The 24,786-nt window shown below is 44.2% G+C and overlaps 9 protein-coding genes across 10 annotated transcripts; 6 read left to right on the forward strand and 3 right to left on the reverse strand.

Annotated features, from left to right (window-relative positions):
* Nucleotides 1–210: 210 nt before the first annotated feature.
* LOC131258480 (vacuolar-sorting protein SNF8) lies at nt 211–1,349 on the forward strand. The gene is made up of 3 exons (XM_058259806.1): nt 211–612; nt 674–950; nt 1,020–1,349. Exons 1-3 carry the CDS (start codon nt 273–275, stop codon nt 1,153–1,155), a joined length of 753 nt encoding a protein of 250 aa, XP_058115789.1. The 5' UTR covers nt 211–272; the 3' UTR covers nt 1,156–1,349.
* A 428-nt stretch (nt 1,350–1,777) lies between these two features.
* LOC131272723 (zinc finger protein 668-like) lies at nt 1,778–4,424 on the forward strand. Its single transcript, XM_058274557.1, has 4 exons — nt 1,778–2,105; nt 2,179–2,770; nt 2,839–3,785; nt 3,857–4,424. The coding sequence occupies exons 1-4, from the start codon at nt 1,943–1,945 to the stop codon at nt 4,105–4,107; spliced, it is 1,953 nt and encodes a 650-aa protein (XP_058130540.1). The 5' UTR covers nt 1,778–1,942; the 3' UTR covers nt 4,108–4,424.
* A 2,404-nt stretch (nt 4,425–6,828) lies between these two features.
* LOC131272682 (signal peptidase complex catalytic subunit SEC11A) lies at nt 6,829–7,908 on the reverse strand. Its single transcript, XM_058274508.1, has 3 exons — nt 7,687–7,908; nt 7,364–7,620; nt 6,829–7,290 (listed from the first exon to the last, which is right to left on the reverse strand). The coding sequence occupies exons 1-3, from the start codon at nt 7,753–7,755 to the stop codon at nt 7,062–7,064; spliced, it is 555 nt and encodes a 184-aa protein (XP_058130491.1). The 5' UTR covers nt 7,756–7,908; the 3' UTR covers nt 6,829–7,061.
* Nucleotides 7,909–8,136: 228 nt separating this feature from the next.
* Nucleotides 8,137–16,553, reverse strand: LOC131260372 (uncharacterized). 2 transcript variants are annotated; one of them, XM_058262074.1, is made up of 4 exons: nt 16,284–16,553; nt 9,125–9,947; nt 8,709–9,038; nt 8,137–8,623 (listed from the first exon to the last, which is right to left on the reverse strand). In XM_058262074.1, exons 2-4 carry the CDS (start codon nt 9,926–9,928, stop codon nt 8,258–8,260), a joined length of 1,500 nt encoding a protein of 499 aa, XP_058118057.1. In that variant the 5' UTR covers nt 9,929–9,947; nt 16,284–16,553; the 3' UTR covers nt 8,137–8,257. The 2 variants fall into 2 exon arrangements, with proteins under 2 accessions (XP_058118057.1, XP_058118058.1); XM_058262075.1 differs by having other exon boundaries at nt 9,125–10,057.
* On the forward strand, nt 11,904–13,864 carry LOC131260370 (probable cytochrome P450 304a1). Its single transcript, XM_058262072.1, has 3 exons — nt 11,904–12,556; nt 12,878–13,146; nt 13,239–13,864. The coding sequence occupies exons 1-3, from the start codon at nt 11,904–11,906 to the stop codon at nt 13,862–13,864; spliced, it is 1,548 nt and encodes a 515-aa protein (XP_058118055.1).
* Nucleotides 14,812–16,477, forward strand: LOC131260371 (probable cytochrome P450 304a1). Its single transcript, XM_058262073.1, has 3 exons — nt 14,812–15,458; nt 15,521–15,789; nt 15,852–16,477. The coding sequence occupies exons 1-3, from the start codon at nt 14,812–14,814 to the stop codon at nt 16,475–16,477; spliced, it is 1,542 nt and encodes a 513-aa protein (XP_058118056.1).
* A 330-nt stretch (nt 16,554–16,883) lies between the features above and the next one.
* Nucleotides 16,884–18,436, forward strand: LOC131260941 (cysteine and histidine-rich domain-containing protein morgana). The gene is made up of 4 exons (XM_058262803.1): nt 16,884–16,941; nt 17,021–17,198; nt 17,267–18,036; nt 18,097–18,436. The coding sequence occupies exons 2-4, from the start codon at nt 17,129–17,131 to the stop codon at nt 18,343–18,345; spliced, it is 1,089 nt and encodes a 362-aa protein (XP_058118786.1). The 5' UTR covers nt 16,884–16,941; nt 17,021–17,128; the 3' UTR covers nt 18,346–18,436.
* On the reverse strand, nt 18,424–19,372 carry LOC131260942 (RWD domain-containing protein 1). Its single transcript, XM_058262804.1, has one exon. The coding sequence runs from the start codon at nt 19,236–19,238 to the stop codon at nt 18,519–18,521; it is 720 nt and encodes a 239-aa protein (XP_058118787.1). The 5' UTR covers nt 19,239–19,372; the 3' UTR covers nt 18,424–18,518.
* A 1,848-nt stretch (nt 19,373–21,220) lies between these two features.
* On the forward strand, nt 21,221–23,469 carry LOC131272292 (uncharacterized). The gene is made up of 2 exons (XM_058273970.1): nt 21,221–21,386; nt 21,454–23,469. The coding sequence occupies exons 1-2, from the start codon at nt 21,223–21,225 to the stop codon at nt 23,261–23,263; spliced, it is 1,974 nt and encodes a 657-aa protein (XP_058129953.1). The 5' UTR covers nt 21,221–21,222; the 3' UTR covers nt 23,264–23,469.
* Nucleotides 23,470–24,786: the final 1,317 nt, after the last annotated feature.

A 24,786-nucleotide genomic window follows, 5' to 3' on the forward strand; every position in this document is an offset into this window, starting at 1 on the left:
AAACATATTCCTGATAATGTTATGAAATAGTATATTCTATTTTTGCTGCTCGTAGAATCAAGAAACATTTGAACTCGTATTCCATTTTCATGAAACAATCAAAACCTATGTTTACCATTGAACTGAATATTGCATTTACCTTGGATTAAATCAGCTGGAGAGCTGTCATTGGAACAAAATTAAAACAAAACAAATTTTCACCACTCTCGGTTCTACTGTTGTTGCAATTGAGTTGCAATTGAGTAAATTGTAGTTTTCTAAACACATACAAAATGAGACGGCGTGCTGGAGTCGGAGCTATCCAAAAACAGCGGCTGGAGGCCGAAAAATACAAGGACAAAGGGACCGAACTGCAAGAGTCGCAATTTGAACAGATGGTCAAGCAGATGGAGGCGCTAAAGGAAAATCTAGAAGAATTCGCTAGCAAACATAGGAATGAAATCAAAAAGAATCCTAGCTTCCGACGCCAGTTTCAAGAAATGTGTGCCGCAATCGGCGTCGATCCACTATCGTCGGGGAAAGGTTTCTGGAGCGTTCTTGGCATGGGTGATTTCTACTACGAGCTAAGCGTACAGGTGGTGGAAGTATGCCTGGCCCACAATCACATTACAGGTGCGTCCTGTTTTCGATTCTTGTAGAGAGACAATCTGCTCACTTTCGTTTGCTTTTTAAGGAGGTTTGATGGATTTGGAAGAACTCAGAAATCGGCTTGTTGCTGCACGTGGTAAAAGTCAAATTCACCAGGAGATCACGAACGAAGACATCCTAATAGCAACGAAGAAACTCAAAATATTTGGCAACGGATTTACGGTTTATTCGGTTGGAAAATCGCGTCATATGGTACAGTCAATTCCGGGTGAACTGAGCCTCCAGGAAACAGCAGTGTTAACGGCAGCCTCAAACCAAGGTCAAGGATTTGTGACGGTGGCGTCATTGGTGAAAGATCTGGGGTATGATGAAGATACGAGTTTTGGATGATTTAAAGGAACACTGCTCTAAAATAGCATTTTCTTTTTCAGATGGACCGAAATAAGGGCTCAGCAAGCTGTCGAAAAAGTACTCGGCGAAGGAATGGCGTGGCTGGACGATCAAGGGCAGGAAAAATCGTATTGGTTTCCAAGTTTGTTCTCTGGAAGATTGGCAACCAAGTCGTGACTGATTGAAAGCTTTCCGTGCAATCATATGTTTCCTTTCCGGGTGAATATTTAAATTAAATCATTTAACTTAGAGAGAGATCGACCAGGCTTAAAACAATGTCACGCTTTACTATATATTCGAGCCGAGTGAATCGCGTAAGTGAAGTAGCTCAACAAAATTTAATAAAGGCCATATTTGAAATTTAATTTCAGGACGAAGTTTTTCAATTTAAATTCGCAGTTTTTTGTTTTTTAGAGACTTTGACCTCTTCGGTCATTCGTATCTCCGAAAAAATAAAATTTCTTTATATTTTCGCTTTCCCCGATATTTTGAGGTGTTAAAAACCTGTTCGAAAGGGCTGTAGCCTTGTTCGGAATATTTGTAGTGTTTGAAAGTATTTTCTAAACATACGCAAAGGTGTGTACACACTTTGTGTGCTGCTATCGTTTATGTAGCTCACCATGGAAGTATAGCTACCTTTGCTACCTTGAGAAACAAAAATGGCCGCCTCCGTGTTGGTTGTTTTGATTTGTGTTCCTCAAAAAATTCTTTAAATTATTGTGATTTGTGTACTTTTTTCTTTGCAAACAAGTTTTATCGTAAATCTGAATCACAGCGTCGATGAAAAATAACATAGATAGCGAGCAACAATCAAATTTCAACCGAATAATCCATCCCCCAAGAATCCTAACCTATCTTTGTTGTGTGTTGTTTACGAGTGGTTTCTGCGATTTGTTTGTTTTGATTATCTGTTTTGCTGGAGTGGCGCAATTCTTGCCGGCCGCCTGTAGCTGAAAGAAGCAATATGGAAAGTGACATTCAGCCGGTGGTAGAGAATCGAACGATAAAAACATTGGCTGGTGCGTCTAAAGAAAGCTCTCAAGTACCCACCAATGCGGCCGATAGCGATAAGGGCAGCAGTAAGTGTATTCCGACTACCGGACACACAAAGAAGAAGAAGCAAGATGGTATGTTTTATCCTACGGTAAAGCCAAGCTCAACTACAACATATTTTGCTAACAACTCTTTTCGTTACCACAGGCCGTGATTTGAAGTTGATTATGGAACCACAAAATCCCTCCCCAACCAAGTATTTCGATAGCAACGGTGTACCATTGGGACGAGCGTTGGAGGACGGGGAAATTATACCAACAGGATCCGCAATCAACATCACTGCGGGAGATAACAAGAAGGGCAGCAAAATTGCAATAAAATGTTGCAACTGCAGCAAAGTGTTCACCTCACGTGCCACGTATGACGTGCACTTTCGCTCCAACTACCATCAAGATCCAATATATGCTTGCCCCGTGTGCGATAAGCGGATCGAGCAATACAGGGCGTACCATCTGCACTGCTATCGGCACAGAAATAGTGACACCCAGCGATACACGTGTCAGGAATGTGCGAAAATTTTTCATCAAAAATCCGATCTCGTTCGCCATCAAAACACACATTTGCCCAGCATTGCGGGTCCGTCCAGGGAACGAAATGGAAAGACTGCGGAAGCTAAACCTCCTTCTCTCGAGTGTATAAAATGCAACATTTTATTTAAAACTCAAGCTGATCTGAAGGAACACACACGCAAAACGCATCCGGCGCCAAAGCAACTAGTAGAGTGTCCCGATTGTGGAAAGTAAGTTTTCGGCTGTTCGTTGCGTTAGTTTCTTTGTCACATTCAACACGGAATTGTAATTTTTCCAGGTCACTCTCAGCGGGAGGTTTCTATTCGCATCGTAAGATACATTCGGAAAGTCCCAAATTTTCCTGCCAAGAGTGTGGCCGAGCATTCGTGCAGAAGATTAACCTTATCCAGCACCACAAGACGCACAATGGCAACCGGCCGTTCCAATGCGATCAGTGCGATAAGGCATTCTGCGAGAAGGCTCAGCTTCAGCGCCATCTGCACCACCATTCCGAGGAACGTCCGTTTCGCTGCGAAGTGTGTGACAAGTGCTACAAAACGGAACGGTGCCTGAAAGTACACTCGGCGGTGCACACCAACGAACGGCCGTACGTGTGTACCGAATGTAACAAAGGCTTTCTCAGTAGTTCCAAGCTGCGACAACACAGCAACATCCACTCGGGACTTCGACCGTTCAAGTGTAAGTACTGCACCCGGGACTTTACCAACTTTCCCAACTGGCTCAAGCACATTCGACGCCGCCACAAAGTCGACCACCGGACAGGCGAGAAGCTCGACAGTGTGCCGAAGTTTATGACGAAGAAAAGGCCGACGGATGCGGTTCCGAAAAAGGTTCCAACGTCTACTGAAGCTGCGAGCCAGTCTGATAAGGCACCTAAAAGTGGGAAGTCGAAAAAGCGCACTACCAGGATGATGATCCCATTGCCGGATGTGCTAAAGGAAGAATCGCTGCCTTATGTCAGCGAAAGCTCAAACATTGATCTCAATCTAGTTTCTAAGGATGATCTGCTGCAGCCGCTGACAGACGAAATGGAAGACATTTTCAAATGTCTACCGTCAGATGAGTCAAAATTAAGCATTCCCGATCCGTTGGAGCAAATCGGCTCCAACGACCCGGACTCGAATGAGCCACAGAAATTCAATTGGAATCAGACCGACATAGGTTGTGATTTTAGTGCTAAAACGTCTACTCCAGAGTTGATTTCCAAAAGTTTACTCCATCAAGGTAAAGGGATTTTTTAAACGCATGTTATTTGTTTGTATCGGTGTTAACATACATTTTCTTTCCGTTCCCAGAAATACCCTCCAATGTATCAAATACTCCCGTGGACGTAGCTCCATCTTCCGGGCCGCTGCTGTTCGATACCCAGTTGCCAATGTTTCCGGCAATCATATCGTTCTGCAACGATGAACAGCAATTTCGGATAATTAATCCACACTACATACACCTAACCAATACAACCTTTATAGCGGGCGCAAACTCCAAGCTCCCGACCGATTCCGGTTCCGTTTCGCTTTCGCCCACCAGCGCCGAAAGGCAAAAGTAGAAGACGAGTTGCCGATTTTTGCTACGTGAAAAAGTTATCGCTGTAGAATAAGTTTGAGATAGAGTGTATCATCAAAGACTTACGGGGGAAAGCATTTTTTTTCGCTTTGCCCGACACGATAGGCTAGTGATTAGATAGAAGGACGAGATGAAAAACGCAAACATGTACCAACGTACCAAATATGCAGTAATGTGCTGTGGGTCTTTTCGTGTTTTTTTGGTTTTTATTTTCGTTGATCCAATTGTTTTGCACCACATTAAAGTGACGGGAAACCTTTCACATTTACATAGATTGCATTTGCATTATTTTGCAAGGGACATTGTAGATGAGTAAATCAACACAGATCAATTGAATTCTGTACGAAAAACGCATTGTTCCAAGTGATACCATTTTCTTCAAACTGATTTGCTCCTGTTTTGTATTTACTCTTCAACGTTGTAAGAAACCATTCAAAACCTTACGACGCGGAGTTAAACTACATGCAGATTGACTGTTCATCGATACAAAGCTGCAATACAATAATTGAATTGAAGAGAAGAGACGAGTTTTCCCACAAATTTAATAGGTGCGTGGTGATGCGACTTCAACAATTAATCAATTTTGCATTCAAGAAAATATTAATTATGATATCAAACCACATCTGACTCAACCAACCCGAAGGCGAAGATTTTCAAATTTCCATAATTTAGATGAGATTTGGTGTGAAAAATAACCTACAGAAACAAAAAATACTCAGGGATCATTCCTAAAATAATAAGACCCCGACACTGCATATGGTACATTGTATTATTAGACAAAAGAAAAAGAAATTTTATCAAAGAATATTTTATTTATGACGTCACTTTATTACACACAGATACATAATGAAACACTTTTTACAGAAGAGAATAAAAAAAACCTAACTATTTCGTTTGGTGTGTCTTGGAAATCAAGCGTTACGTTTCTGGACCCCGGTCCAGCGTGGAATAGTTTAGAAATAAGCGTATTTTGTTTTTTTTCAGATTTCTTATCGTTAGCTAGCTCTGTGTCACTTTTACTTTCTTTTCGTCGCTCGATTCGGCAGTGGACGTTTTTTTGGGGCATTCTAATTCTTTCACTTCGGTCGTTTCTTTTCCTTTGTCTTCGAGCGCCAAAAGTTCTGACCTTTCAGCTGGTTGAGGAAGAGTAGATTCCTCCTCGGACACGATTTCAATGCGTTGGCTTTCGGTTCGCAGAATCTCGCGACGCGATTGTCCACCGACGTCCACATCACGGATTTGAATATTCACGTTAATGGTGGGAAGTTGTTGCGGGGTCTCGTTTGCAGCGTGGTCACCGATAGTAGCATGTCTTGGTCGATGGAAACCCGCTGTAACAACGTTGCCAACCATCCGGAAACCACTTGCGACGCCCACCTGAAGTAAAGTGGTCAATATTACGTAGAATATCCCTAGCAGTAGCCCTGCGATAACGATTTTCTCCCAAAACCGAGCGTTCTGTGTATGCTCTTCGAATGCATTGAGCAATTGCTTGAACATGGCGTTAAAGTAGACCGCCTGCACCGATACCGTTGTCTCCACCAGCACCTGCAGGGGATCGCAGATGGGAAGCGTCGATTGCCCCGTTGAGTCACCGCCGCTGCGGCCAAACATGAACAGTGTTCCGAGCCAAGAGGTCGACTCTTTGTCTAAGCTTCCTAGTGATTTTTTGGCCAGATTTTCGTTGCACTCCTGCCACTTGTTTATTACGGTGACGCTAAAAATGAGCAGCAGAAACACGATGAACGGATGCATCCTGATGTAGCGGGAAATTGTGCGCACAAGGACGCACCCTAGCAGCAGCAGTACGATTGGCTGGATGGTGTGCAGAATTCTCGATTCACCAAACTCTACCAAGAAACTATACAAACGTTCGCATCGCGATTCGTTCAGCGTGATCTTCCTCCTTATGTTATTCGATTGCTCCAGTATTTCCGACAGCGTTGCATCGATCTCCCGGGGTGTGCTCGTCTCTTTCAGTAGCTTGTCCAGCTGAATGTTGGTTACCTTCAGTGTTAGGATGCTGTCGTAGAACGCACCATTTGGTTCCAGTTGGAGGGCACCGCGTTCAAACATTGTTTTCACCAGCTTGCGATAGAAATGCAGGACCAGCTTATGGTCTTCAGTGATTTCCGATGGTCCAGTGGGGTTCTTAACAGCTTCCGGGGGCGATGGTGGTGGTGGGGGACAGTTGCATTCTACCGTCGGTCGCACTTCAGCCTCGCACGATACTTTATCCTGTTGCAGAAGCCGCTGCTTTTGCTCCCAACGATCCAGGGCGCCAGGTTTTAACCAGCTAGGGTCAATCACATTATCGGCCACTATTCCGGCCCGCAGGCACATAATCACGAAAAGGACACAGGAATAACCTACAGGAGCCATTTTACGATGAGACACGCGACGCGATGAAACAAAACGCCGGGCACAGGAAAATGACGCAATAGACTGTAAACAAATTACGCCACCAATTGAAGAGCGATGTTGTTTACACAGTACAAATCAAAATATAAAAACAGATGGGAACTGTCACCAGGATGACGGATACAGTTAGTATACTAATTACTATGGTAGAAATTTGATGTTTACTAACATTTGTTTAACTATATTTGTTGTGTTTTGCCAACAAATATGTTGCCAAGTTGATCATCATAAATAGAATAAGATTGCTCGTTGAACAATAAAAAAAACGCTTCTGCACAATGTTGGAAACGCGAAAGGAATTATTTAAGTAGTGTTTTATTTATGCATTATTTTTTTCATCACCCTATTTATGCGTTTCTTGTGAGATACCAGATGGTTGCCTGCCGAATTCTTCCAAACAGAATCGGCTGCCTAGGGGGATCCATTGGGCGATTGCAACGTGTTAACAAAACTGAATGCTTTGAAGAGAGGCGCTGCGAAATGCTGTGACGATTTCAACTCACAAACGACATTTTCCTATTCTCTGTGCACCAATACGTATAACGCTAGCAGTCCCAATATTCCATACTTTAGCTTAGGATACTCGTTCATGTAGATCGTTATCATGCCGACGTACGGGAGGAAACCTCTCGCTCGACCTACAATGTCCTTCTTGGTCAACCAAAGCTGCCCCGGCGCGTACAGACCTCGATCGTCGACCGAGTTGTTGTCACCTTTCGTGAGGAATTTTACCGTACCGTTGCTCCTGAAAGCGTGTTGAAAGAGGCATGTTACACTTTTCCACATGAACGGTAGAGTACGAAGCAATGTTAGCATACTTTTCGTGCAGTTTAATCACTCGATGGACGATCGGAATGTCCCGTCCTTCTATTTTGAACACAACGATCTCTCCGACGCGGACAGGTTCGTCCTGGTTCGTGAGGAACAGCAAGTCGCCACGATGGAAAGCCGGTTCCATGCTACCGCTAAGCACAACGACAATCGGGGATTCGCTGCCAGTGACGACCATCAGTCCCTTCCAGATCATTAGTGCGGATGAAACGATCATCCCAAAGCTGAGCATTTGGAACAGAAACTGAACAAAGAGGAAAACACTTTTATCAACGCCACGCACAGGCACCTACAAAGCTTTCCCACTCACCTGTCGCTTGTCCATTCGCTGGACGCCACCAGCGAGACCGCTGAGACCGAGACTGTCCATTAAGCCCATCGTGAGATCGTTTCCCAAATACCAACGGAATACTTGCTACCGGAATCCTGCCACTCGGAACGCTGTCGAATTCCGTGCCTGGTGTTTTCTGTGAACGCGGTAAAGAGCCACGGCAACCCAAATCCCAGCGTACAAGGATTTTATGGACGTCAAATGACGTCTACGACAATACATACGTGGTTCACTATCAACTGACAACTCGTTCGTTGCCGGCATCTATCGAAGAAGACCGGTTTATACTACCGGATTGAGAAATGTGCGTTTGGACAAAATCTTTGCATCGACACGTTGGCGAATTCAACACTGAAGCATGTATCGAACGTTGATGCATATTTGTACTCAACTTATGTTTTTAGTTAATTTTATTAAAACTTCTTATATATTGCGAAAACCGTATAAAATAGAACTTTACTACGCTAAACTTTGGGATTATACTTATATATAAAATTATCATTGGCGCCTAATTTAGCTATGTTTTCCGGTACAACCAAGAAAAATTATTTTAATTATCAATGGTCAATTTTTGCACTAAATTTTGCATACAGTCGTACATGATTGAGTCACAATCGTCACAATCATCGCTCAGCTGTTGCCCCAACACAGCCAACTGGGGATGCGCGGGAAAATAGGTCGGCGCTAACGACGCCAGGAACAGGAGCATCGACCTACTGATGGAAAGCAACCCTTTGATGTTGTAAATCAAATCACACGTTGCGCTCGAGGGCTTCTCTAAGGCTTTGTTCTGTTGCTTCTCGTACTGTTTAAAGACATTCATAAACTCGGTCAGTGTTGTCTGAGTTTTCACATGGGGCTGGAGTGCTTCCGGTTCAACCGGGAACGTACTCAGTACGAAGAGTAGATTCACCCCCTGGAAGAATCCGAACGAAACGGTGGGTCAAAATTTAATCCTATCTCTGTTTAATTTCTTCAAACATATAGAGTATTAAACGTACATGACAATATTTACCGTTCTCCCGAGATAGCCCTTGGCACTTGGCTGCCTCGTGCGGGAGCATCTCGATGATCCGTTTCGTCCACCGATAGTACCGCCGATTGCGGAACCCACCGAGGCATTCTTGGCGGAGCTGCTCACACACTGGCTCATACAGATGGCATTTTTGGTTAATTGACTGTATTTCGTCTAGCTCGTCGATCATGTAATTGGGCAGATCAAGCGCAAGCAGCTTGATAAGGTATAGCAGGTAGATCTGAGATGTGCGCAACTTTGATGCGAACATGAGCTGTTGCAAAAGTGTATCCATAATGTCATCAACGGTGTTCCACTGATTAAAAAAACAATGACAGTTAATTTAAACATTCATAACCAACTTCTTCCAGGGGTCATTAGCTCCCAGCTTTTGAGGCATACCTGAGTGTAATCTTTTCGGTCAATCTCTTCCAGCTCTACGTACTGATAAATGCACCTCCAAAGTACTTCGATAAACGGCTCATGTTCCAGTTTCACCGTCAGCTTCATCGCATTGCTATAGACCACCCGATGGATGTTGGTGCGCTTCATCACATCCTTATTGCGTGATCCGAGTAGTACGCAAAATAGCCGCAAACCCATCAATCGATAGGAGGGCTCGAAAAACTCGACCAGTGTGATTCCGACCGACAGAATGTATGCTGCAGTATCGTCATCCAGCTCTGGGGCATGCTGGCAAAGCGGTAGCGGCCCGTACAGGAACTCCACCAGGCGTACGAAGCCTCCAACGTCAGCCGGGTGATACTTCCACTGGTCTGGCGCAAGCACACGCTGATAGTGTCCGTACAGAAAACGTAAAACCGTATCACTCCCCTTGCCGGTCAGCAGATGCTCCAGTTCGTGGCCATGGAAAAATTGTGCGATGCGTTTTTGCAGCACCACCGCTTCCGTTTGATAATCCGCTCGAAGCCCCGCCGGATCGTCCGCGTACTGCTCGACTATAACGAGAGCTAGCCACGATTTGAACTCTACGTTGTGGTCCGCGTTGTACTCGTCATAACCGGTCAGCTCGGCACCATGTGCGGCGAGTATGTCAAACACTGTCGGTAGGGTGGCCTCTAGCACGTGTATGAACTGGCCGAACGTAGCACGCTCCAGTGGTGCTTCTTCGACGCTGTTGCAAAGCCTTGGTACTTTGCAGCACTTTATCAAATCCGTCGCCCGCTCCAGCGAGCTGGCATCCATCCTGTGATTGCGTATCAATCTGAGCGGACGAATCACAAAGGCAGTCAATTTTGATAAGATGATTAGTTTGGGCGGTAAACAAACTTGGTCCAGCGGGGTATTGCTCCAAATTGATTACAGAGTTGTCTGCTACAAATAAAAAAAAAGAAAGTAGAAAAAAGTTATAGTGAGTTAACCTTTTGCCCTCAATAAAGCAAAAAAGGACATAAATAAGCAGGATGTAAGTATAACAGATGTCCGGAGTCTTCGCAGGGTACGAAATTCCTGTCTTAAATCTTTACATAACATAAAAAATCTGCTAGATTAAAATGAAGGTCAAGCCTGCCATCAATACCAAAGCAGCACGCCATTTACCGAATTATTTTCATAATTCACACAACCTTAAACTGCGATAGAAAAACCTATTTGGCATGACTAGCCAATTTTTCGAGCAAATGTACCATTACCAAATGTATTGCGATGAAATCAATATAAAAATAACTGGAATAACACATTTTCGTAAACATTATGTTGAACGCACATGATCGGGAAAATACTTTCGTCGTCGGTTATTGTGTTGGTTTCATGACTCGCTATAATCGACTCGTAATTACGTGAATACACCCTCACTCGAGGATTTTTGTTAGTTTTCAAAAATAGTTGAGTGATAGGTTGTTTTTTTTTTTATAAAATCATCACGGGGTGTGTCATTTTTTTAAAATCAATTTAAAAAATATTTCCAATTATACTACTACCTGTACATGACCAAAAGAAGCAACTGATTCAATTACTGCTCTCCCAAATTTGGAATGTAGTTAGAAAAAAGTGTTTTTCCGTCCAAATTGCAGATATGCAAAGAACAACGTGATGTAACTGGACGGGAGTGGCCGAAGACGATCATCACACAAAGATAATCAAAGATTCATGCACGAGACTCGCAATAACTTATAATTGTGGGGGAAGGAAATATAGAAGATCCTCATAGCAAAGAAAATTTAAAAATGTTCTGAAGTTTCTTCTTGATCGTGATGACTTTCAGTGACATCTAGTATATGAGATTTTAGAGACATACTTTCGGGTATTAACATTGGGAATTCAAGATATCGTGTAAGGAAAACAACAGCCAATGCTTCGGTGACGCGGATTTCGTGAAAATCGTTTCAGCGACTGAGATGGATTCTGATCCGAGCAATAATTGATTAGCTACATCGAAACGACAAATGACTTTTCAAATGTATTTTGCTGTAGGTACATTGAAATTCCAGTAAGTTAGAACTCGTCCTATTAAGTTGGAGTCCAAAAGGTTGAGTGAACCTTGGCACATTTTGATATTGTTTCAACATTCCGCTTGAAGTATGTTCAAGATGCATCTGTATCTTGTTCAAACGATGTTAGATTTACAAATCGAAATACTCAAGCACTAGGTATATGCTTTGATTTGTTATCTATACTCTTAGGGTAGTGATTTGTATACTCCTATTGGTCGGTACATTGTTTGTTGTTTTGCACTTGAGAGCTTGTCCTATTATATAGCTTTGAGGTTGCAACCAGCCGTGTCCAGCATGTCAGCCGTGTTACTAAGGATGTTTTTTGCGAATTCTCGCAAAAGGAACGCAATTTTAATGGCATGGAGGTTAATTTAAATCTTAACTGCGACGCAAGCTGCGCGTTAATTCAAACGATCCGGGCCAACCACAATCAAATATGCATGCACATAAAATTTTTATTACATTCGTTTGCTAACATAATTAAGTGAAGGAAAACGTTTGGAAATAAAGTTCACCATCACACAGATTGACCACTAACTCGCATTTTGATAATGGACACACGCAAAGAAGAGACGCTTGTACTTTGATTACTGAAACGGTTACAGGAACAGAAGCAAACCGCGGCGGATTGCGTCGTGCCTTCCGTATTCTTATCATCCCCACCTCAGTCCCGTCATTGGTTATAAAAACTGTTCGACAACGGCCAAACAGGTTCAGTTGAGGGCAAGATGCTCGTCCCAACCAGTATGCTCCTCTGGAGCATCGTAATCGCACTGCTGCTCTACCGGTGGTTTCGGTCGACCGGTAAGAAGCCGAATAATTTCCCACCCGGTCCAGCATACAGTATTCCGTTCCTGGGCGACTACGGTTGGATGCTGTTGATTAACGGTCAACATCTGCACAAGGCGGCCATCAGTCTGGGTGATTTCTATCGTACCAAAATCCTGGGAATTTCGCTCAGAGACTTCCCGTCGGTCGTGGTAAACGATCTAAGTGTGGCCCGCGAAGTGTTGAACCGCAAGGAGTTCGACGGTCGGCCCGATCTGTATCTGGCGCGTCTGCGCGACAAACAGTTTAACCTGCGGGGCATATTCTTTACCGACGGCCCGGCCTGGAAGGAACAACGATGGTTCATCCTGCGCTATCTGCGTGATTTCGGATTTGGTCGACGGTTTCCGGAACACGAGGCCGAAGTGAACAGTGAACTGTTGGGCCTGATCGATATGCTCAAGTATGGGCCAAAGTACGAGCACGAGAAAACGATCATGAAAGATGGTTATGTGAAGTGTCCGAATGTGCTGTTTGCTTCATTTGCGAACTCCTTCCTGCAGATTGTTTGTGGCGAACGGTTTCCGCGGGAGGAATGCGGTCCATTGCTTGAGTAAGTTTACCGGATAGCTCTCTAGAAGTAAGCAAGCGCTAAATCGTGAGGAGTGTAAACCCAAAGAACCTGTGTCTAGGTTACTATCAATGCCAGCATTGATTCACTTAGTTTAAACTTACTATTTTCTTCATCAAAGCAGTCAGCTTAAAGTTTAAAACGAACGTTTCGTACCATACAAAAGCCGATCTCCACAGAATTGTTCAAGTGATGGTTTTTTAAGTTGGCCAGGGTGATGTAGTTTTTAATTTGCAATCAATGGACAGGAGTTTCTTTGAAGGAAACTAATTGTATCTTCAACTATTTCCACGATACCAACAGGACTGGATCCAATGCAATGCTTTTCCAAAGAAATGGCGACGACTACGGTACGTTGATAAGCTTCTATCCGTGGCTACGGCATGTCTATCCATTCTCGCGCAAGTACAAAACGTTGCGTGATGCTAGCCTCCGCATCAATGATTTTATACAGTCGATCATCGAAAAGTACCTCCATACGTTCGACCCGAACCATGTACGCTGCTTCCTGGATCTGTACTTTAGAGAAATGGAAAAGTGTACCCCGCAGGAACAGAGCTTCACCTTCCAGAGTAAGAAAAGTGTTTCCCCCTAAAAGCCGTTGCACTCAAAGAATGCGTTTTCTCTTTCGTGTGTGTGTGGATTTACCTATTTTGTCCCTTAGTTGATCAGCTTGTGCTTGGAGTGGTTGACTTCTTTTTCCCCGCCATATCGGGCGCAACGACACAATTGGCGCTGCTCTTCGAGCGGCTGTTGCACAATCCGCACGTGATAAAGCGGATGCAGCAGGAAATCGACGACGTTGTTGGTCATGGCCGATTGCCGACACTGGACGATCGCATCCAGTTGCCGTTCACCGAAGCTACCCTACGGGAGAGCCTGCGCATCGATACACTGGTACCGTCGGGGATTGCACATCGCGTGCAAGAGGACACCAAGCTGCGGGGGTACGACTTACCAAAAGACACATTTGTGCTGATCGGTATGGACGCGATGCACAACCAGAAAGAATATTGGGGTGATCCGGAGTGCTTCCGACCGGACCGTTTTCTCGATTCCAATGGAAAGCTCAGTCTGGCGAAGGACGCTTCGCTGCCATTCGGTGCCGGCAAGCGCCTGTGCGCCGGTGAAACATTCGCACGGAACATCATGTTCCTAGCACTGTCGGCTCTGATGCAGAACTTCAACATACGGCAGCCACCGTCGGATCGGTTGCCCGATCTTACCGATCGCATAACCGGGGTCATCGTATCGCCGAAAGATTTTTGGCTGCGATTTGAGCCGCGATAAGAAGGTTGGGAACATATGTGTCGAAAATGATAACGATAACCGCTATAACCAATGTACCTTGTAATCCAAAATTAACAATTGCCGTAAGTATAACTTTTTGGATGTAGAACTGAAAATATATTTTAACATAAACGAAACTAAAGAATTGGACTTCAATATATGTAAAGAAAACAGCTTCGTAGCTACTACTTCCGAACCGCTTGAAAAGGAAAGTAGTTCCTGGGTGTAAAAAGGGAACGAGGGCCGTTACACTTTGCTTATCGCAAATAGCTGCCCTGAACACATCGTTATAGCAAATTAACAAACCGGTTCGGTACCGGACAATATATTCATCACAACAAACATACTCTACGAGTGATGTGCGCCTTCACTTTGGTCCTCCTGCAAAGGCTGCTGCCAAGCGGATCAAAAGTCAATCAGGGTTTGCATGCGCCTCGATCCCTACGATCGTTTCCCATCATGTATGACGCAGGGTAATTGCTTCGTTTAAGTAGCAGGTAAAGCTGACTTGCTCATTCCATCTTGGAATTTTATGAGAAAAGCTTATCATTCATAATAATTCATTTGAAAAGGCTAAATAATGTAAACAACTTTAATTCATCTTATTCGCAGTTAGTTGAGAAAGCAAAGTATAACAAAAAATGTTAACCATAGACTATAGAGCAAAAGTTAGTTTCAATCCTTCAAATCCGGTAGACTGGGTTGAGGGTGATCGTTGAGGGATGCAAATATTTGATTTTTATAAATGAAAAAAGCGAATCAAATATGACCTCACTCTGAGAAATCGCATGTATTTATAGTCAAACTCAACTGCAATCGATCCAAGTTCATCGCGTGATCGACAAGCGAATGCATTTCGATTTGATTTTCGATAAAAATCTCGATAAAAATGGGGGTGCTCCTTTCTGCTTTATAAGCCAGTACGTACCATCCATTCTGTTCAAAACATGACCGCAGTTAGTGTCTTGCTTTGGTTGGCATTGCTGGCGTTACTTCTGTACCGATTCTACCTGCACAACATCAAACGGCCACCCAACTATCCTCCCGGTCCACCTAGGATACCGTTGCTCGAGGACTATGGGTTACTTCTGCTGATCAACTACCGTCATTTGCACCGAGCTGCCTACCGACTGGCCAGATTCTACCGCACAAAAGTCCTCGGCCTCTCGCTGGCCGGTGTACCGACGCTCGTCATAAACGATCTCGCGGTGGCACGGGAGGTGCTAACGCGCCGCGAGTTCGATGGGCGGCCGAATCTCTTTCTCGCGCTGATGCGCGAAAAGCATTTTAAACGGCGAGGCGTATTTTTCACCGATGGCCCCGAGTGGCGAGACCAGCGCTGGTTTTTCCTACGCTACTTGCGGGATTACGGATTCGGCAAACGATCGGAGCAGTACGAGCTGGAGGTAGGGTATGAGTTACAGGAACTGGTGAATGTACTTAAAAAGGGACCGCAGTTTGAATATGAACGTGATTACATGCGGGATGGTTCCGTAAAATGTCCGGATGTATTCTTCGTCGTGCTGGCGAACGCATTACTTCAAATATTTGTCGGTGAGCGTTACCACCGATCGAAAGCTGAAGCGCTAGTAAAGTAAGTATGAACAGACGAACGTTGAATACGGATCCTTTTTTTAATTATGTTCCTTTCTCTAGGGCTAGTCGAAAGGGTTTGCTATTTTTACGAAATGGTGATGATTACGGCACCATATTCAGTTACTTTCCTTGGTTAAGGCATGTGTATCCTTTCACGATAAAATATAGAAAAATTCGAGAAGGAATGCTCGGGTTGGCTCAGTTAATGGAAATCATCGTAAAGAGGCAGCAAAACACATTCGATTCCGGTAATCCCCGAAACTTCGTCGACCTCTACCTCCGTGAGATGCAAAGACATGTTCCACAGGACGACATTTTCACATTCCAATGTAAGTGCTCCTATCAAGAGCGTTTGAATTTGTGGCTTGACTAACTTTTTCGCTTCTTCCAGTTGATCAGCTTGTAGCTGGAATGGCCGATTTCTACCTGCCCGCCGTTTCCGGTGCAGCAGTTCAGCTTTCTATGCTGATGGAGCGTCTGCTGCTACAGCCGAACGTTGCCAGGCGCATCCAGCAGGAGATCGACGACTGCGTTGGTACTGGCCGTCTGCCAACGCTAGACGATCGGATTAACATGCCCTACACGGAGGCCACCCTTCGAGAAGGATTACGCATCGATACGCTGGTACCGTCTGGAATTGTGCACCGAACGATGCAAAATGCCACCCTTCAAGGGTACGCAATACCCGAGAACACCCTGATCCTGACCAGCTTGGATAGGGTCAACAATCAACCGGAAGCGTGGGGGGACCCGGAAACGTTCCGGCCAGAGCGATTCCTGGACGACGACGGAAAGATTGCACTCTCCAAAGATCGTTCGATACCTTTTGGCGCTGGGAAGCGACTGTGCGCTGGTGAAACGTATGCTCGCAATACGATGTTCCTTGTCCTGACCACGATCGTGCAAAACTTCGATCTGCAACAGCGCGCATCGGATCAGTTGCCTGATTTATCGAAACGGCGTACAGCGTTTGTCACTAGCCCGGACGATTTTTGGATAAAGTTTGTACCGCGGTAATGGTGTGAGAAATGATATCGAAGACCTAATCGTACCGTGCTTAATTTTTACGAATTCGCGTCTGCAAATATCGCAACACACCTTTATTTTGTTTTAAATTGTACTGCTATGACATTTCTAAAATATTAAGCCTCTTGCACACTCTTGCACATTATTAGCGTGGGTGCCTTTGTTTGACAGTGCCCTGCTTTACGTCAAAAAACGATTCAAAATAAAATGTATTTGTTTATAAACCCTACAGTTAGGTTGTTAGAAGAGTGAGATTATTATGAAAACATAGAGCAATACATTTACAGTCCACGTTTGACCAGTTTTTGGAATGTCGTGGAAAGTCGCGACGAAAATATTGGGGTTGTTGCGGAAATGCCGCATCACCGTGTAGACACGGTGTTAGCCAGACCTGTCAAATCAAAACGCGGTACTTTATTTTGATTTCCATCGGAAAAAAGTCGGAAGGATTGCAGGTTTGTTGGTTCTCGGTGTTTCTCGAACGTTCGGTTAAACTAAGCGGATATCGTTTAATATATTACACCCCTTCGGCAGGATAATAAGCAATCCGCTGTTCACCATAATTTGACCCTTACCTGCTTCACTTCCATATTTGGATAAAATTGGAGTTTGTCAAAGAGCGAGGACCTCGGTCTAGTAATCATGACAACGTTGGTGTCCTGTTACAACCGTGGATGTGGTCAAAACTTTGATCCACAAAAGAATATCGAAGGTATTAAGCGGCGTGGCGATTGATGTGAGCATGAATTCTGTAGTTGTTTCATTCCGACTCACTTTCAGACGCCTGTGTTTATCATCCCGGAGTGCCATTTTTCCACGATGCGTACAAAGGATGGACGTGCTGCAACAAGAAGAGTGTCGATTTCACCGAGTTTCTCAATATTAAGGGTTGCACAGTCGGCCTTCACTCGAATGTGAAACCTCCGGAACCGGAGAAAAGAAAAGATGAATCAAAGGACACAGAAGAGCCGGCTCCGGTCGAAGTGAAGATTCGAGAACCGATCCGCCCCACTATGGAGCGCCCACCGTTCGAAACGGGGCTCACTTCCATAGATCCCTGGGTGGCACCGGCTTTCCGTAAGCAGATCGACGAAATGCCAATCGCTGTGGTGCCGAAAAAAACGGCAGCCGAACTTGCCGCTATCGAACCGGGGACGGTTTGCAAACACGGCGGATGCAATTGTACTTACGAGGAGACAAAGACGAAAGATACACCGTGCGTATATCATCCGGGTGTGCCCATTTTTCACGAGGGCCTAAAATTTTGGTCCTGCTGTCAGCGCAAAACGTCCGATTTTACCGCGTTCATGAATCAACCCGGCTGCGAGACTGGCGCCCATCGGTGGGTCAGTGAGGAGGACGAAGCGAAGGCTGTAAAGTGCCGCTTGGATTGGCACCAAACGGCCACGACCGTGGTGGTTACCGTTTACGCCAAAAATTACCACTATGCTAAGAGTTTCGTACGAGCCAACCCGATCCGGTTGGCAATTTGTTTGGTATTCCCGCAGCAGAATGGAAATGAGTACAACGTGGATATGGAGCTGCGTGGGGTATGGCATGTTAAAAACGTTATCCACCTTCGGAGATTTAACCTTTCCTATTAATTCTAGGTCATTGACGTCGGGCAGTGCAAGGTGCATATGTATGGAACAAAGGTGGAAATCACGCTGATTAAAGCTGAACCAGGGACATGGGCTAAGCTAGACTTTCCCCGAGCGAAACAGATACAGGATTCGCAGAAAGTAGACGACAAAAGCAAGGCAGACAATAATAACGGCACAGACAGCGACTCCGATGTAGATTTGGATGATTTGGAGCCTTCTATGCGTACGGCCACTATTACTGAAATTAAGGACTAAATCTCTCTCTAACGCTTGCGATCAATTCCTTCACATAGTATGTCGGATCATTATATAATGAAATAAAAACAGAAAGGATCAAATCTCATAAAGATCAACTTTCAATGTGTATTTCGCTCTTCCAGTCTTTTCAAGCAACAAGCAATACCAGAACCCCAGAACGCTGGGACGCACTACTCTGGTACGTAATCCTCATCGTCCGTATCGGAGTCCAGATCAAGATCGTCGATGTTTTGAAACAGCGACTCATCGATGCGCACACTTTCGATCGATTCCCCGGCATCCATCAGGAACTTGAGATCGGACTCGTTCAGCGTGTTGTCGTTCAGGAACAGCTCTCGGCCCGTTAGCTTACGGCATTCGGCGGCAATCTTTTCCTTCCGCTCCGTGATGCCCATGTCAAGTTCGAACTTTGTTTTCCACGCCATAAATGTTTCGACCGAGACTCGCGTACCTTCAAACTTTTTCATCTCTTCCTCCTCCCGTTTTTTCTTCTCTTCCTCCTTCGCATTTTCGGCCGCATGTTTCAGCTCGTCGTATTTTACATTGAGCCACTCTTGGGCGGACGACACCAGGGAAAAGATCATTTCTATGCCGATGTTTTCCTCTATCGTCTTGTGAATGTGCTCTAGCAGTTCTTCCTCGTAGTTCTCCTGGAAGTTGGTTGGTTCCTCAATTTCTACCAGCGGCGCCGTGTCGGGATATTTTTCTGTGTAGGTAAACAGCAGCTTGCACGAAAGGCCCTCGGTTTCGACCTCCTGATCATATTCGGTGGTCGCGATTGGCAATCGGAACTTGTGCGGTTCTGTTTCCAGCACTTCCAGTTCGCCGCAGTAAATCGAATCCAAGGCCTCGATTTCGTTGGATTGGTCCTCTTTGTGGTTGCGCTCCATTGGGCTTACGGGAAGTTTTGGCCAAGGCGGTTAACGAGTAGATGGTATTTATAATTTAGGACGAATTCTTCATTTGTTTACACGATCCCGGTCGTTCGGTAGAATTTTTTTACCAACAAAACACGCAGCACGGATTTGACATTTTTGAAAAACTAGCACACTTTCCCATCGGCTAGTAGGGGTGGCTGGGGTAATACGCACCCCTGAGGCAATACGCACCCTTTCCCATTTCCATTGAAAAACGAGTTTTCAACGCGTAAAAAGTAGTCACCCTGCAAGATCAACCTGAAATATGGTCACCCTGTGAGTTTGATAGCTCTACATCAACAGAAACGCGAAATAAACGCAAAACAAAATGATTCTCAGCTCAGACAGTTTTTGTTATAATGTGACTTACCATTCCGCTAAGGAATATTAAGTGCAAAAACCGATATTTACCCACGAGGAATACGAAATTTATTGAATTGAGAATCAGTGCTTGAGACTATTCATGAAAATTTCGGAAAGTATGCAGATTTACTCATATTTTAGTTGAAAATGTGGGGAACTATGAATGGGGGCAATATGCACCCAGTATGTCGGGGTAAAATGCACCGGTTTGTAAACAAACTATCTTTATTTGACAGTGGATGTTGCCTCGTTGTTGTGGTGCGTATTGCCTCTTTGTTATGGTGCGTATTGCCTCTTTGTTATGGTGCGTATTGCCCCTTTGTTGTGGTGCGTATTGCCCCTTTGTTGTGGTGCGTATTACCCCTAGCAAAGGTGCGTTTTGCCTCAACCAGATACAGATCGATCAAAAATTGAACTTTTTCAAAACTGAAAAAAATACGTTTTTCTTAGCAAAAAAAAGCAAACATTCCTGAATTGGTAACTAGTTTGAACCTTTATGAATCCTATCCAGTGATAAAATCAACAATCAAGTGCCAAGTTGTTAGAAAATTTTATAGTTTTCCTTAAGGGGTGCGTATTACCCCATCCACCCCTATAGTGACACTTTCCCATACGCTAGCAGCTCCGTATTGCTTCCCGGTTGACAGAAATTTAAATTGTTGCTGGTACTATGTAGTTCCAGCAAGAGTCCCAGCAAACTGCCATGGAAAAACTTGCTGGTACTACATGACAGCTGCAAAAAATTTGAATTTTTGTCAACCGGGTTGTTTCGAAAAGAAATTGTCTATTCTACTAATCTATACAAAGATGTTTTTATCAGTATACGATTTTCTTCAACATTGTAAATCAGTAAATAGCCAAAATTTATTTACCGTTGTATGAATGGAGCAGAGTTGGATGCGATTGTTCTGGAGAGTATTACCCCAATGCCCCCTCTCGTTTGATGATTTATATTTAATATCGCAAGATACTTTCGTCCCTCTCAAACCTATGTAGGCGGTGGGTCTCATCATCATCATTATCATCATCATCATCATCATCATCATCATCATCATCATCATCATGTAATCAAATCAATGTCGGTCTGGAAATTGTTTATCCTAATCTGAATCCCCAGAATCCGATTCAGAATTCGGTAAAAATGGTCTGGTCCTGATGAAATGGGTTTGGTTGGGTAGAACAGCTCGGATAATGGACATTCTACTGTATTTCTAGGTAAAAAATAGGTTCCAGGAATTTTTCTCTCTTTAGATCGACTAGTCAGGAAATCTCTAGATCGACTATTTATGTGACTAATTCGACTCACATCATTGTGAGTCGATTCAAACAGTTTAGGAACAAGTCAGAATCGAATCAAATCGAGTCCCAAACCAATCAAATCTGATTCGAATCCTAATCGACTCAAATCGTTAGAATCCGTCAAATGGGATTCAAATCTTTAGAATCTGTCAGATGGGATTCGAATCTTTAGAATCTGTCAAATGGGATTCGAATCTTTGGAATCCCTCTAGGGATCAAATCTTCAAATCTTCCGAATCCCGATGCTGTCAACACTAATCAAAACAATCAACCAATCTGGTGAGTCACGGGAAACATGGACCGCAACTTGGAAGTCCGACATATGACCAATTTGGATACCCTGGTGCACATTTTGGATACCAGCGAAGGATGGCGCTCGTTCCTCTACCAAATCCCGAAAGACCTGAACGATCTTTCCAAGGACGAGTACGTGCTGAAGTACGATGGGTCGATCGAACGGTAAGTCAGTTAGTTGATAACCGATTTAAATATCGTCGTGGTCATGCTAACCCCCGCCTATTTGCAGTCTTCTCGAAACAGAAAGTGCGAAGGAAAAAACGTCCCCGGCGAGGTTATTGCTGGAAGAGTGGAGTATATCGGGAAAGACGCGGCCCACTGTTGACCATTTGCTGGCGTTACTTGTGCGTGCGAAGCAAATCCGAGCGGCGGAATATCTGACAACCTTGCTGCGGGAAAAACCTCCAGCACGGCCCACCGAAGGGCCTGGGGCTCCGATAGACGTGAGACTGCCGGAAGACCACCACACGGAGTCCTTGTTAAATGGTATCAGCTACCCAAGCTCTACCATGCTGCAGCAAAATGTGGAGTCGGTAACGATCGACAACAATCGAGACTATTACGACAAGCTCGGGCCGACGAAGCGGGTCGAGATTGAGGATAGTTTATCATCCATCGCAGACGGCGAGTTACCCGTCTTTTCAACGATCAATAACAACGCACGTCCTGGTGGGGTCGACGGAAAATTACCACGCGTAGTGGAAGAAAATTCGGCTTCGTCGAGTGGTCTACCACTGATTTCCGCGCTCGGTTTGCAAGGGGACGAGAAGGCACCAGAGGAAGCGTTTGAGTCGTCTAAGCTACAAAACAACCGAAATTATCAGCCAACAGAGAATCACGATGAACGGGAAGTCCCAAACCTATCTATACTTGGAACTGCTAATAGCAGGCAAGATGGTAATGCGGTTGAACAACAGGAAGCTATGCCTGCCTTATCAGCTTTAATGAGCGATGCTGCCGAAAGTCAGCAGAATCATTCATCAAGCACCAATAGAACGCAAGACAGTATACCAATGCTGTCGATGCTTGGTACGGAAAGTACCAATTCTACTGATAGTGCAAGCGATTCCGATTATTCTGGCGCACAAAGTGTGAATCCTGTGAGTTCTCTAATGGAATTTTCTTGTTCACCTTCCGTCGTAGAATATACCTACGAACAGCTACATGACGCAACTGGTGGATTCGATTTGACCCCTTTTACCAATGGTGACGTTATGTCACCCAATGGCCGTTCGATTGGTGCTGGCGGTTTCGGTTCCGTATTTCTTGCAGTTAATCTGTCCCGATCGATTCCGGTGGCGGCTGTCAAACGGCTACTTCCTGACGGACACAAGTTTAGGGAAAAATTCGCACTCGAGAGGGACATCCTTTCCAGACATTCCCACCCGAACGTGGTCCGCTTGCTCGGTTACTGTGAGACCGGTCCACACTTGTGCCTAGTGTACGAGTACCTGAAAGACGACAACCTAGAGATGGCCCTTTCGATGGTTCGAGACAACCGGCGGCGAATGGACGCGTCCCGGCGCCTGAAGTACCTACGTGACGTCGCCAGTGGAATCGCATTCCTGCACGAGCGGGTCAATGTGATCCATCGGGACATAAAATCGGCGAACATTCTGCTCGATGGCTCGGTGGCGAAGCTGTGCGATTTTGGGCTAATTAGGTTAGCTGACTTGGCTACGGCAACGGCCATCATTGGCACACACCCGTACATGGCTCCCGAGGTGTTGCGTGGAGACGTTTCGCCAGCGCTAGATGTCTATGCGTTCGGAGTCGTTATCGCCGAAGTCGTAACCGGGGAACCGGTGTTGGCCGAGCAAGAATCTCGCAGTGATGCGGACCTCGCCGGGTACATTCGGCGCCAACAGGATAAGGATTTATCCGCTTTCGTTGACAGACGCGCCATAGGGGCGGAGCGAGACGAATGGTGGATCGCCGTTGGTGGCCGCTTGCTCGAAATTTCCGTAAAGTGTTTGGAAGAGAAGCGCCTTCGAGAGAACATTGGTCAGGTTTTATCGAAAATCGAACGCATCCAGTGAATCGATCAAAAGCAATGGAATGCAATCAAACATACATTCGTGCCTTTAGAATAAGTTTATCTTTCATGGAGAGACAAAATAACGTTAGCAATATCGTAAAAGAAATACTCATATCGTAGCGATTCATGGTATATGATTCGCTCGCTGTTAATTTTATAGATTGATAATTGTTTTCTTAATAAAAGAGGGTCTATAATCATATGAACGAAAAATTTAATAGTTTTTTTTCAGTTTTTTTATTCAGTATTGGTAGAGGCGGAACTACTTATGAGGCCTGGACTGAAAACCGTAGACCGAAACCACCGATATTGTTTATCACTTAGATTGACGTAATTCTATTTATCATTTACGTCGAGAGCAGGCATTTGAATGGACAGCGAGCGAAAACGAAAATGATTTCACTTGTTAGATTTTTGGCATACTGTTTTTTCTGTTTTTTATTAGTTAATTTTCTCCATTTAAAGCCTTGGTAGAATATGTTTTCGTTTGATGAATAAGTTTTGGTCTGATCTTTTCGTATGATTCAAAGTGCCTGCCTTTTATGGGCCACCAGTAAAAATGTTTTTTGTCACCTAACGTGGTCATCATCTCGTCATTGCAGTCGAAATTAATAAAAGGATTTAATAATTAGAAAGCGGTTTTAAATACATTGTACAACTAAAAAAAACATAAGATCTCTTTTTTATGAAAGCAGCTAAAGCTAACAATCTAAAGGTGATAACTCCTATAGCACAAAATAATATGAGTGATCGTGTTTAGAAAAACAAGTGTTATAATTGTTCGAAACGCTTGAGGTGACTATAGAAAATAGCCGAGGGCAATCATATGACAATGCAAACATGTATAAGGATAAATGAAATAGGCCCAACTGTGGGTTTTGGCATAGTATCATAAGGCAATGGAACGGTTTGGATGGCCCCGATTATCCCACCGCATGGGGCAAAATGGATTGATCCGCCTCTGAGTATAGGAATAGCTAGGAATTGTTAAATTTAATGTTCAATACACTCTACACCCAATATTATCTGAGTGCATAAAAAATGCATTAAAGATAGTTTTAAACAGAATTTTGTTAATTGTAAAGAAGTGCCCGTTTTTACTTCAAAAGTTTATAACTGAACAGGCACAAAAGATGAATTTTTCCAACTTGTTGGAACTTGCTCCAACTTTACAGGGAATATAGTATTTCAGTTTATACATGTGTTTGAAATTTTATTAGAAAGTCTCCTTTATTTATGTAAATTCGTCGGTTGGGGATTCACTTGATGTCAATTCGCTACGACAATAAATGTTAATGTTGATGAGTTGGATTCATAAAATGCCTTCTTAGCTGATTGTTACTAAGTGTATTTTTATTGGTAAATAAAAAAGGGTTCTCAATCGTGCTTCTCGTGTTAAAGTAGAATCACCGTTGGAGCGGCAAAAAATGTTATAGTAGACATAGGAATAAGTAATTCACGATTACTATGGCAACGATAATACTATATATAAGCAGTGCATCTGCTAATAAAGATTATTCGGTT

This window comes from Anopheles coustani, chromosome 3 (assembly GCF_943734705.1).
Source record: "Anopheles coustani chromosome 3, idAnoCousDA_361_x.2, whole genome shotgun sequence".
In the NCBI taxonomy this organism is placed as follows: domain Eukaryota; kingdom Metazoa; phylum Arthropoda; class Insecta; order Diptera; family Culicidae; genus Anopheles; species Anopheles coustani.

Bases quoted from the DNA above. Each gene is read 5' to 3' on its own strand.
- LOC131260941 (XM_058262803.1), top strand. From the start codon at position 17,129: ATGACAACGTTGGTGTCCTGTTACAACCGTGGATGTGGTCAAAACTTT. The intron at 17,199-17,266 runs GTATTAAGCGGC...ACTCACTTTCAG, and splicing joins TCCACAAAAGAATATCGAAG to ACGCCTGTGTTTATCATCCC. The intron at 18,037-18,096 runs GTATGGCATGTT...TATTAATTCTAG, and splicing joins TGGATATGGAGCTGCGTGGG to GTCATTGACGTCGGGCAGTG.
- LOC131260372 (XM_058262074.1), bottom strand. From the start codon at position 9,928: ATGGATGCCAGCTCGCTGGAGCGGGCGACGGATTTGATAAAGTGCTGC. The intron at 9,039-9,124 runs GTATGCCTCAAA...TTTTTTAATCAG, and splicing joins ACCGAAAAGATTACACTCAG to TGGAACACCGTTGATGACAT. The intron at 8,624-8,708 runs GTACGTTTAATA...GGATTCTTCCAG, and splicing joins AGAACGGTAAATATTGTCAT to GGGGTGAATCTACTCTTCGT.
- LOC131272723 (XM_058274557.1), top strand. From the start codon at position 1,943: ATGGAAAGTGACATTCAGCCGGTGGTAGAGAATCGAACGATAAAAACA. The intron at 2,106-2,178 runs GTATGTTTTATC...TCGTTACCACAG, and splicing joins AAAGAAGAAGAAGCAAGATG to GCCGTGATTTGAAGTTGATT. The intron at 3,786-3,856 runs GTAAAGGGATTT...TTCCGTTCCCAG, and splicing joins CAAAAGTTTACTCCATCAAG to AAATACCCTCCAATGTATCA.
- LOC131272292 (XM_058273970.1), top strand. From the start codon at position 21,223: ATGGACCGCAACTTGGAAGTCCGACATATGACCAATTTGGATACCCTG. The intron at 21,387-21,453 runs GTAAGTCAGTTA...GCCTATTTGCAG, and splicing joins TACGATGGGTCGATCGAACG to TCTTCTCGAAACAGAAAGTG.
- LOC131260942 (XM_058262804.1), bottom strand. From the start codon at position 19,238: ATGGAGCGCAACCACAAAGAGGACCAATCCAACGAAATCGAGGCCTTG.
- LOC131260370 (XM_058262072.1), top strand. From the start codon at position 11,904: ATGCTCGTCCCAACCAGTATGCTCCTCTGGAGCATCGTAATCGCACTG. The intron at 12,557-12,877 runs GTAAGTTTACCG...CGATACCAACAG, and splicing joins GAATGCGGTCCATTGCTTGA to GACTGGATCCAATGCAATGC. The intron at 13,147-13,238 runs GTAAGAAAAGTG...TTTGTCCCTTAG, and splicing joins ACAGAGCTTCACCTTCCAGA to TTGATCAGCTTGTGCTTGGA.
- LOC131272682 (XM_058274508.1), bottom strand. From the start codon at position 7,755: ATGGGCTTAATGGACAGTCTCGGTCTCAGCGGTCTCGCTGGTGGCGTC. The intron at 7,621-7,686 runs GTGAGTGGGAAA...CTCTTTGTTCAG, and splicing joins AGCGAATGGACAAGCGACAG to TTTCTGTTCCAAATGCTCAG. The intron at 7,291-7,363 runs GTATGCTAACAT...ACACGCTTTCAG, and splicing joins GTGATTAAACTGCACGAAAA to GAGCAACGGTACGGTAAAAT.
- LOC131260371 (XM_058262073.1), top strand. From the start codon at position 14,812: ATGACCGCAGTTAGTGTCTTGCTTTGGTTGGCATTGCTGGCGTTACTT. The intron at 15,459-15,520 runs GTAAGTATGAAC...TCCTTTCTCTAG, and splicing joins AAAGCTGAAGCGCTAGTAAA to GGCTAGTCGAAAGGGTTTGC. The intron at 15,790-15,851 runs GTAAGTGCTCCT...CGCTTCTTCCAG, and splicing joins CGACATTTTCACATTCCAAT to TTGATCAGCTTGTAGCTGGA.
- LOC131258480 (XM_058259806.1), top strand. From the start codon at position 273: ATGAGACGGCGTGCTGGAGTCGGAGCTATCCAAAAACAGCGGCTGGAG. The intron at 613-673 runs GTGCGTCCTGTT...TTGCTTTTTAAG, and splicing joins GGCCCACAATCACATTACAG to GAGGTTTGATGGATTTGGAA. The intron at 951-1,019 runs GTATGATGAAGA...TTTCTTTTTCAG, and splicing joins TCATTGGTGAAAGATCTGGG to ATGGACCGAAATAAGGGCTC.